Below are 12,361 nucleotides of genomic sequence, written 5' to 3' on the forward strand. Positions count from 1 at the left end.
GCTCCTTAAAAAGACCTCGAATTTCAGTTTTTAGTATTTTCATCTAAACAATAAGACAATTAAATTAATGACTATATATATATATATGTATAAATTGGCCGGGTGGCTTCGATTCTTTCCCTTATATATTCTTTCACGAAGCATATTACCTAAACATCCTTATTCTTCAGTACAGACACTAAAAATTCATTTTATTCCATTGTGGAGAATCCTTTTTTAATATACCAACTATTCCTTCCCATCCATCCTCAGGACCTCAAGGCTTAACTTTTTATTTTTATCAGTATAGTGTATAGTTTATAGCATATATAATTAAGCTTGATAATATTATTACAAGAGATTGGGGTGGTTTTTAGCAATTGAAAAGATCAATATTTTTGTTTTGCATGCATCGCACTCTAATCCTGTGATTGTTTGCATGAAAACAAAAGGGAAAAATTAATAAAATAAACAATATATATGTTTAATTTATTTGCATGATGCACGTAGAAACACTCTCCATTAAGTGTTTGTTGTCTTCGTCCCCACAAAGAGACAAAGGTTTCCGTTGTCGAGCATGTCTGATTCCTCTATAATCCTTGTCACCTTGTACTTGTTTCAATCACAGCAGTCGCCAATCGACCACGTCAAGGTTATATTTGAAGGACGACCAAATAATTGCACCTTTATTCATTAGTTTCCAATATTTAGTATCTATTCATTTATCACGACACGTCTTTTTAATTTCGTGTGAAAGAAAAAACAGTATGTCCAAGTATTTTAATTACAAAATTCAAGACGCTAAAGAAGTACTGTCTTCTCAAAATAATTAGGATTGATTGTGGTGGATATCATAAAATGATATATACTAGCTACTAGTACTAGCTAGCTAAGTGAGAGCCCCAAGAGACAAAAAAACCATGGCTCTCATTAGAAATGATTCTTCAAAGTAGCTCCTGCTTTCAAATGTAATGTTAATGGACTTTGATGATCGAGTAAATGCAGGGCTCCAACTGGATGAAATAATTGCATGCTTTCACGGCACACAACTCTCCACGTGTCCCTCTAGTTAATTATTTATTTATTTTTTTTTCCCAGTCATGGTTGAATAAACATAAAACTATTTGTCGGCATCGGATACTTCAGCATATATAATTAGGAGAAGAATCCACTAGCCTGACTAGGATATATATGCTGTAAAATGTGAACGCTGCCTTAAAGACTATTGTATTGTACAAGAAAGAAGTAAAGAATATTCTAAGGCTATTAAGGGAGATTAAAGATCAGAAAAATGATATGATAATATGCATGGTAGGCAAGAAAGAGAAAACAGGTGAGAAAAAATGAAAAGGAAATTAAAAGCTGGCTGTGGAAGAAGATGTAACGTATGGACATGGGAGTGGGGAAGGTTACATCAAATAGCTAGGCACAAAGAGATCAAGTAGTGGGCAGCATGGTGTGAGGTATATGGGGCTGAAGAAAGAATGGCGGTACCCAATGGATATTTCTAGGAATATCCAAATTCGTTATCATAATTGTGGCCATTCGACTCTTTTTTTCTTTTTTCTCTATATCTTCGTTCCTCACCTCCAAACTTCTATTGAAATGCATGCCACTTGCACTTTTTGGCGTTACACATGATATACTTATTTTTTGTAATCTTTTTTAATATGCTGGGAATCGTACCCACCATGAAACTTCAATTTGAAAAAGTATGCATCAATATGGTCACAAGGATTCGAACTTCTATTCTAGGACACGAGAATATCATTAAGAGTTAAAAGCTGTTCTAGATCATGGTCACAAGGATATTACTACCAATAAAGATGCCATTGATATGTGTATCTCTCCCATATAAATGGGTGACACTTGTGGTAAATAAAATTATGATAAAGAGAACGGAAAAAGAAGAAAGGAAATAAAGTTAGATGCCACGAAATATATACCACGCACCAAATGAAACCACATAGAATTAGACAGTGTAAAGCTCCTGTTGGGTGACTATATATCCGAAAAATCTATCTATTATGATCCTCTCAATATTTTTTTATACGATATTAAATGATGAACTCACAAATAAAATATTATTATAAATAATTTTTAATTATTTAATATCACATCATGAAATTGATGATAAAATAGATTACTAATCTAAGGGCGTGATCACCTTGTCATATTAAAAGAGGTATATATTAAATATTTGCGAATCTTTCTCACCAGCTTGTTTAAATAAGCTGCTACCATGACTTGGCTAGACAGCGCATCAAAACAACTGAAATGCCACGTACACGTGTTTAGAGCACTTGAAAGTTTCCTGATCAGGAAGGTAGACGACGGCGAAATCAGAAATCTATCTTTGGAAAAAAACCACACCGATATTATAATAATAATTTTTTTTATATAGTTTATATGTTTATTAATGCTACATGAATTGGGATTCTATCTCTTCGATGAACACTCTATTTCCATTTGAAATTAGGTTAATGCTTATCCCACAAACGCCAGCGATTCTTTTTAGTTTTTAACTTAACGAAGTGTTTTTAAATAATATTATGATTTTTTTTAAAAAAAAAAATTCAAAGATATAAAAAAGATGTGTGAAAAAAAAAAAAAGCAAAAAAAAAAAAAAAAAAAAAAACTTTGTCTATTCGGTGGCCGGTGAGGATTTTGTCTGTAGCTGTAGCATGTCTTTGAAATTATATGGATTTCTCAGACTTTGGGGAGCAAGAGTTATTCAAAAAAATGGTCTTGTTTGGTTCAAGTTTGTATTTTGGAGTTTCAGATTTTCTTGGGGACTTCTTCGCCCCCATCCACCTCTGAAGGCGTATGTATGGGCTTGAAGCCTAAAACTTGATCTTGCGATACCAAGCAATACTTGTGCGAACTTCGTCAGAAGATGACTTGAAGTCTCAGGCCATATATTCACATTCATCTGGCTGGAGGACTGGCACTAGAGACCAAAGGGGAAACTGTCGGTATTTTTCGCATTAGAATTACGTATTCTGCAACTGCGTTACCAGCGTTTTTTTTGTCCCAGATCGCTTGGCTGCATTGACAACAAAACTCTTTCCAAATTGCAATTGAGTTTCTCAGTACGATCTGGTTTTACCGGTGTAAACCTGCTAATTTTATGAGTATTTCTACAAAACCAAATAAGAAGACACCAAGGAAACAAACGTATGTACGTAGCTCGACCTTGACCTATATATAGAGTAACACTTCTGTTAACATCTAAAAATGGCACAGAAATCTAGAAGGGAAGAGTATCCATTCCCGACTCCCGACTCTGTTGAGGTTGTTCTCGGCCTGGATTGATATTGTTTGGACCCCCACCAGTAGTCCAATGCAGCTGTACAATATCCGTTCGTACATGTATGATGGTAAACAGTAGAGAAATTAGTAAATAGAAAAGAAAATGCAGATATATGTGTTTTGATACTGGACCTACGTCCAAGGGAATTTGAGAGGAGAGAATCTACTATAATAAGTTTGTTTAATAGTCTCTCATCCTCTCTGTACAATAGATTTCGAAAGTTTTTATTCAAGTCCAAATCTCATTACTGGAACTCTTGTCTTGAGGTTGAAGAAATCTTCCTGGAGAAACCTGACTGAAAATCCCTTGAGTTGTATGTGCCTGTGCCCTTATATCTCATGCCCATCTATCTCATGCTTTTCTTTGTTCTATGTCACCTCACCCTTTATATCTCATGTCCTTCTGTTTCATGCCCTTCTTTTATTTTATATTACCTCACCCTCTCCTTTATGTTATCTCTTCTTTCTTTTTTTTCCTAATATCTTGACACATTCTCTTTCTTCTCTGTTCTATTTCTCTCTCTTTTCCTTTGTCCTCTAATGATAACTATTTGATGGATTAGGCCTTGAAAACCATTTTTAACCTGTGTATTTTACCCCTTATAACTTCCATTATGGAGGGTTTCAAACATCCCTCCCAATAGTTGACTTTATATTGATCGCTGCGTACAGATTGCCTTTGTTTTCTGTATACCGCATTTTATTTTGTAATAAGCAGCAAGCACATATTGTTATGAGTGGAGACAAACACTAGTGGATTAGTGGGTTGTGCATTGCATATATCTAATGCATCGAAAGGCACCCACCCATTTTGATTTCCTAGTTTATTAAGCACACACTCAACCCACTTTCCGTAATTGATGCAGCAAATTGCTGCACTGAAAGTGGGTTGCTCACCTATAAATAGGAGAGCTTAATTGTGCAGAAGGCAGAGTGTAGAGAAGAGTGTGTGCGGAAGAAAGAAGAGTGAATGCAAGTTGGTGATAAGAGAGAGTCTACAAAGAGAGAGAATTTGTTATAAAAATCATTTCGTAGTGAAATCACAGCAGCTGTGGACGTAGGCAATTGCCAAACCACGTTAAATTTTGTCTCTCCTTTCATTTAGTTTCATCTCTATCTCCGACTAGTTCTCAACAACTGGTATCAGAGCACTAGTTCGAGCTGTCTGAAAATTCAAATTGTTCAAAATCAAATTTTGACAACTCCACGGTGTTCCTCGCGTTGAGACGAATCCGTTGCCGCAAACAGAATCGAAAACGGAGGTCGGACGAGGCTACACGCGCCCCTAGAAGATCGGCGAGTCCATCAGCTACCACCCACGCGCCCCACGAGCTCCGGAGGTTGAAGACGTGTGCACCACACGCGCCCAAGCACCCCCACGCGCGCCAGAGGTTGAAGACGCGTGAAGGACACGCGGCCCCACGCGCACTAGAGAGGTTCGGCGCGTGTGTCACACGCGCCTCACTCTTACCCACGCGCCACAATACTGTACGCGCGTGTATTACACGCGCCCACGCGTTTCCCACGCGCACTGTGCAGCGCGTGTATCTCACTCGCCAGACAGATCAGAACCGTCCGTTTTTCAGATCTGTTTTTGGCTAGATCTAAGCCATTCAGAGTCTGATTTCGACGATCAAATAGTGCTTTCCAAATATTTGGATCATTTCGGACTCATCCGTACGGTCAAAATTTTGAGATTCAGCATCAGTACATTGGATCTGAACCATCCACGTGTTGCAGATCATTTTGGGCTAGATCACGCCAGTTGGAGTTCCATCGCGACGATCAAATAGTGCTGACAAACTATTTGAATCATTCCGGACTCGTTTCCAGCTAATTCGAGTGTTTCGGACGCAACGGTGATCTTCGTTTTTTTGAATTTGAACTCATTTGTAAAGTTATGGCTGGAGAAGAAGTTAAAGGTGCTGGTATCGAGAAATTTGACGGTACAGACTATGGCTACTGGAGAATGCAGATAGAGGATTATCTCTATGGGAAGAAACTACATCTTCCACTCCTAGGAAGAAAGCCAGATGACATGAGCAATGAAGATTGGAGTCTCCTTGATAGACAAGTGTTGGGAGTCATTCGACTAACACTGTCAAGATCAGTTGCACACAATGTGGGAAAGGAAAAGACCACGGCAGATTTGATGAAAGCTCTATCAGACATGTACGAGCAGCCATCAGCCAATAACAAAGTGCATTTGATGTACAAGCTATTCTACTTGAGAATGGCAGAAGGAACTCCAGTTATTCAGCATCTGAATGAGTTCAACACCATCATCAATCAATTAGCTTCAGTGGGGATTGAATTTGATGATGAAGTACGTGCACTGATTGCTCTGGCTCAATTGCCAAAAGCTGGGAGGCCATGAGAACAGTTGTTAGCAATTCTTATGGCAAAACAAAGATGAAGTATCAAGAAATCCGGGACCATATTCTTAGCGAGGAAGTTCGCAGAAGAGATACAGGAGAAGCATCAACTTCCAGTTCTGCCTTAAACCTCGAGACGAGAGGTAGAGGAGCTAGTAGAAGTTCAAATCGGGGCAGATCGAAGTCCAGAAGAGGCAGAAGTAAATCTAGATCCGGAAAACAAGTACAGTGCTGGAATTGTGGCAAGATTGGCCACTTCAAAAATAATTGCAAGGAAGCAAAGAAGAAGAATGAGCATGACTCTGTTAATGCCACAACAGAAGATCTCCAAGATGCCTTACTTCTTTCAGTCGACAACCAAATTGAATCTTGGGTGTTAGATTCAGGAGCCTCGTTCCACACTACAGCACACCAAGAAATCATGCAGAACTATGTCACTGGTGATTTCGGGAATGTATACTTAGCAGATAGTGAAGCATTGGAAATCGAAGGCATGGGAGATGTACCAATCAATCTGCCCAATGGAAGTGCATGGTTGCTACAGAAGGTGCGACATGTTCCCAAGCTAATGAGGAACCTGATTTCTGTAGGACAACTTGATGCTGATGGGCATTCGATACTATTTACTAGTGGCACGTGGAAGATAACAAGAGGAGCTATGGTAGTAGCTCGAGGCACAAAAACAGGTACTCTATACATGACTTCAAGTATTAGAGATACTATTGCAATTGCTGATGCAAATGCCAACCTATGGCATCAAAGGTTTGGTCACATTAGTGAGAAAGGAATGAAGGTACTATTATCCAAGGGGAAGTTACCAAAGTTGGAATCAACTGATTTCGACATGTATGAAGGTTGCATTTTTGGGAAACAGAAAAATGTTAGTTCGTTGAAAAATGGTAGAACTCCAAAATCTACAAAGTTGGAGTTGGTGCACACAAATTTGTGGGGGCCATCCCCAGTCGCTTCTCTTGGAGGATCGCGGTACTATGTTTCATTTATTGATGACTCAAGCAGGAAAGTATGGGTTTATTTTTTGAAAAATAAATCTGACACATTTGATACTTTCAAGAAGTGGAGAGTCATGGTTGAAAATGAAACAGGCTTGAAGTTAAAATGTCTGAGGTCAGACAATGGAGGAGAGTACATCGACGGAGGGTTTAAAGAATTCTGTGCTGCAAATGGGATTAAATTTCAGAAGACTATTCCCAGGACACCGCAACAGAATGGCGTAGCTGAACGCATGAACAGAACTCTCAACGAACGTGCCAGAAGCATGAGGCTGAATTCAGGATTGCCTGAATGTTTTTAGGCTGATGCAATTAACACTGCAGCCTATTTGATTAATCGGGGACCTTCAATTCCCTTAAAGTTCGATCTACCAGAGGAAGTCTGGAGCGGAAAGAAGGTAAATCTTTCCCATTTGAAAGTTTTTGGCTATTTATCATATGTTCACATAGATTCTACTGATCGTAACAAGTTAGAAGTCAAATCTAGAAAATGTTTTTTCATCGGTTATGGTGATGAAGAATTTGGCTATCGATTTTGGGATGATAAAAATCGCAAAATCATCAGAAGTAGAAATGTGATATTTAATGAGCAGATTCTGTACAAAACTAAATCACAAGCTGAATCTGAGGAACAGCCAAAGAAACCTGAGGTTGTTGATTTTGATGTTACTCGAGTCAACACTAATCAGAACGAGGATCAAGAAAATGATGATACACAGATCGAACAACGTACACCACTCACTGCTACTCGAAGATCTTCAAGGATAATCAGGCCACCACAACGGTTCTCACCATCTCTATACTACATCTTGCTAACAGATAGTGGTGAACCGGAAAGTTATGATGAAGCTCTACGAATTGAAGATTCGATCAAGTGGGAGAAAGCCATGCAAGATGAGATGGAGTCACTGATGTCAAATCAGACATGGGAGCTAACTAAGCTTCCAAAAGGCAAGAAGGCTTTACACAATAAATGGGTGTACAGAATTAAAGAAGAACACAATGGTAGCAAGCGCTACAAAGCCAGAATGGTCGTGAAGGGGTTTCAACAAAAAGAAGGTGTCGACTACACAGACATTTTCTCCCCAGTTGTAAAATTGACTACTATCAGGTTAGTGTTGGCAATTGTGACTGCAGAGAATCTACATCTTGAGCAGTTAGATGTGAAGACTGCATTCCTTCATGGTGATTTGGAGGAAGACATTTATATGCACTAGCCACAAGGATTCTCAGTGAAGGGAAAAGAGAATCTAGTTTGCAAACTGAAGAAGAGCTTGTATGGCCTAAAACAAGCTCCACGACAATGGTACCGGAAGTTTGACAACTTCATGTGCAGTAATGGATTTACAAGATTGCAGGCTGACCATTGTTGCTATATGAAGAACTTTGACAACACTTATATTATCCTACTGTTGTATGTGGATGATATGCTCGTTGCAGGGTCAAGCATCAAGAAAATCAATGAACTGAAGAAGCAATTGTCAAAGCGGTTTGAGATGAAGGATTTGGGTGCTGCAAAACAAATCCTTGGTATGAGAATTATTAGAGACAGGTCTAATGATACTCTCAAGCTTTCGCAGGAGGAGTATGTGAAGAAGATACTCAGAAGGTTTAACGTGGACAAAGCGAAACCAGTAAGCACACCCTTAGCTAGTCACTTTCAACTAACTAAGGATCAGTCGCCAAAGACGGAGGAAGAGCAAGAATGCATGAACAGAATTCCCTATGCATCTGCTATTGGTAGTCTTATGTACGCCATGGTCTGTACAAGGCCAGATATTGCACAAGCAGTGGGAGCTGTGAGCAGATACATGAGTAATCCAGGAAAGCAGCATTGGGAAGCAGTCAAGTGGATTTTGAGATATCTACAAGGCTCTTCAAATACGTCACTATGCTTTACGAAAGCAGGTTTAAAGCTACAGGGATATGTAGATGTTGATTTAGCAGGTGACGTTGACAGCAGAAAAAGTACTACTGGATTTGTGTATACGCTGGGTGGTACAGCTGTATCGTGGGCTTCTAAGTTACAAAATATTGTTGCTCTTTCAACTACAGAAGCGGAATACGTTGCTATAACTGAAGCAGGGAAGGAAATGGTTTGGTTGCAGTCATTCTTAGAGGAATTGGGAAAGAAGAATGAAAAAGGCATTCTGCACAGTGATAGTCAGAATGCTATTTTTCTTGCAAAGAATCCAGCCTTTCATTCCAGAACGAAACACATACAGTTGCGATACCATTTTATCCGATCTCTTCTCGACAGTGGACAACTGATACTTGAGAAGATTCGAGGAGCAGAGAACCCAGAAGACATACTCACAAAAGGAGTTACTGCTGACAAACTGAAGCTGTGTGTAGCTTCAGTTGGCCTCCGTACTTAAAGGCATGACTTGAAGTTGTTGTGATGGTTGCTATGAAGATATGTAGACTCATTTGTCTCCAAGTGGGAGATTGTTATGAGTGGAGACAAACACTAGTGGATTAGTGGGTTGTGCATTGCATATATCTAATGCACCGAAAGGCACCCACCCATTTTGATTTCCTAGTTTATTAAGCACACACTCAACCCACTTTCCGTAATTGATGCAGCAAATTGCTGCACTGAAAGTGAGTTGCTCTCCTATAAATAGGAGAGCTTAATTGTGCAGAAGGCAGAGTGTAGAGAAGTGTGTGTGCGGAAGAAAGAAGAGTGAATGCAAGTGGGTGATAAGAGAGAGTCTACAGAGAGAGAATTTGTTGTAAAAATCATTTCGTAGTGAAATCACAGCAGCTGTGGACGTAGGCAATTGCCGAACCACGTTAAATTTTGTCTCTCCTTTCATTTAGTTTCATCTCTATCTCCGACCAGTTCCCAACACATATATAGGACACAAAAGACCATGCGATACAAGCCCAAATAAGTTCGAAAGGTGCCATTAAAAACGGGTCTTAGGCTTTTGAAAGCTTGAAGCAATTTTTAATCCCTGTAAAACCCACCATAACTAAGGATGTTGTTGTGCCTCCACGTCTTTTCTTTTCTTTTTTTTTCATTTTGTTTGATATTGGATGCGTGTGAAAAATGAAGATATGTCGTCTCACCAAATAGACTGGCGAGTCAAAGCAGAAATAACAAAAGGTACCTTTAAAACAGGGTTTCCTGACTCTTTCCCCCCAGGCTAAAAGGTCTTCTTCATCGAAGTTGGTACACCGATGGCTACGTACATCGATCCCCCACTTCTCACTTCCCTGATAATCTCCCTCATCAGAATACAGGCTACCTAACAAGTTCCGATCGAGCAATTAACGTAAAAAGCATGACAGTGCTGTACGGCCATTCGATCAACAACTATGGAACAAACAGATCAGAACTTATTCAAAACAAATAAATAAAAATCTAAAATTCCATTCTGCCAATAAGCCACGCATGTTACCAAAAGGCATTGCCATTCTTTCTTGCGTCGTTTTGTAATGGGAAATTAAATGATTAATTAAAAGAGATCGCAATCCCATGCAGCAAAAGCTTAGAATAAAAGACCCTAGATACAACAAAACCAGATCTCTAGAATCTTTGACTTGGCATGCCTCAATACCTATTAGCTAGGATACATGAGACTCCTTTCAAATATCATAATCTTCATTATCTGACGTTATGATTCAATAGTACTATCAGACATATCTTAACAAGTAATTCACAATACAATACATGATCACTGGAATAAACAAGAGTACTGCTGGCTACACAATCCGGAAAATTATAACAGACCCATACAATATCACTTGCAAATGAAGTTGCAGTTTCGCGAGTCACCTCGTCAATTTGGCCATTTGTTTTTGCATGAAATCCTTTACTTCCGATAAAAATAAACATGCTTCGGACGTCTCGTTGAAGCTTGCAAATCCATGGACGGCATTCGGATAATCCACTAAGTAGACTTGTTTTCCGGATTTCTTTAGCCCCTCACAGTACCTAATCTCCCAGTCCCGCAATGGGTCGCATCCTCCAACGAAAAGAAGCGTGGGAGGGAACCTCAGCCCAGAGATGTCAACCTTATTCGGCCCGAATACATTCGCTGCCGAATGGTCCCTGTCTGACCCTTCAGGCAGAAAGGCCTTCCAGAACCAGTCCGTCAACTCTAATGACAGAACCGGACCCTGGGAAAATTCCATCTCCGATTCCACCCGCTCTTCCCCTCCAAAAAATGGTTGTATGGCTATGAGCCCAAGGAGATTCACCCGCTTGAAGTCGTACTCACCAGCCGTGACCGCCACGTGGTGGGCCAGATTCCCTCCGGCACTCTCTCCGGCAAGGAAACAACGCCCAAGATCAGCGCTGGCAGGTAGATCGCGGCTGTCCATTTCGTCGATGAATCTCAACGCGTCGAACCCGTCTTCGTACTGGCACGGGAACCTATGCTCCGGGGCGAGGCGGTAGTCGACGGAGAGAACGATGGCATGGAGTTCACGGGCGAGTCGGCGTGCCATGATGTCCATCGCCATCGAGTTAGCGTGGCCTAGGATGAAGCCGCCGCCGTGGTAAAAGACGATGACGGGCATGCCTACGACCTCGTTGCCACTAGTGGTAGGGTGGATTGGGTTGAAGAGGCGGAACCAGAGGTTTCGAGAAGGGTCAACGATTGTATCGGAGGAGGCAATACCATCAGACCGGGGGTGGGGACTGGGAGATTGAGGGACTTTGAGATCGAAGAAGTTGACGAGGCGTCGGTTGACGGTCATGTTGGGGCGGAGAGAGGGTTGGACGATCCAGGACATTGCTTTGAGAAGGAGCTTCGTCTTCCATGTGAGGTTGGGTTTGGGACGGATTCCGTCTCTTTCTGCGACACATTGAGGAGTGGATGACATAGCTCTCTAGGGAACGCGAATTCGTTCCTACAGTGACGGTGGATCTTCTAGGATAGAGGTGTAGTTAGCCAATGCAGTTGTGTTGAGATCAAATAATCATCATCTTACTAAAAATCCATAGTGGCAGAAAGGCGGGGCTGGCGAGCGGAGACAACTTTCTGCATTAATTTTTTTTTTTTTAAATAATAATACTTATCACCCCAATTTTTATCCTTTTTATTATTATTTTATAATATAATATTCTTTTTAATTAAAAAATATTAATTATATTTACTTTATTATTTAATTACATATAAAATAATGAGAAAAAAATAAAAAAATAAATAATAAATAATAAATAGATTTATTTATTTTTTTATTTGTTTGGAGCCACCTCGTTGTCCTCGTTTGTTATACAACGTGCACGTCAACTATCAAACTCAGTACCTTACACCCTAATTTCCGTAAAAATATGGAATAGGGTGTAATTTTTTCAATCGAATCTTAATAGAACGTGCGGGATGACAATTTTTTTATGATTAAAGTGTATCATCGTGGACTAGAAGGGTAAAAATTCTAATAATTTAAGAGATAATCTTATAACCGGTCGGTCTGTACTCTACCTAAAAACAGCCCACCAATAAGTTAGTAGCACGTAAGTGGTCTATTGTAACACAAATGTGACTGCATTATATGAGATAACTTGCAGCACCTTCCAGAGCCCGTCGCAGACCCTCATCTTCTTAGCAAACTTGCAGCCACTTGCTCCCCCTCTCGTCTCCAACGAGGAAAAGAAATTACACTCAATATAGCATTCTTCGTTCTACATGATGATTTATATCCTCGTTAATGACACCTGATTACCAACCT

The 12,361-nt window shown here is 40.0% G+C and overlaps 1 protein-coding gene across 1 annotated transcript; it reads right to left on the minus strand.

Moving 5' to 3' along the window:
* Positions 1–9,730: 9,730 nt before the first annotated feature.
* LOC122303328 (probable carboxylesterase 18) lies at positions 9,731–11,663 on the minus strand. The gene is made up of 2 exons (XM_043115074.1): positions 10,461–11,663; positions 9,731–9,930 (listed from the first exon to the last, which is right to left on the minus strand). Exons 1-2 carry the CDS (start codon positions 11,510–11,512, stop codon positions 9,927–9,929), a joined length of 1,056 nt encoding a protein of 351 aa, XP_042971008.1. The 5' UTR covers positions 11,513–11,663; the 3' UTR covers positions 9,731–9,926.
* Between the last annotated feature and the right edge of the window lie 698 nt (positions 11,664–12,361).

The sequence above is a fragment of the Carya illinoinensis genome, chromosome 3, assembly GCF_018687715.1.
Source record: "Carya illinoinensis cultivar Pawnee chromosome 3, C.illinoinensisPawnee_v1, whole genome shotgun sequence".
NCBI lineage: Eukaryota > Viridiplantae > Streptophyta > Magnoliopsida > Fagales > Juglandaceae > Carya > Carya illinoinensis.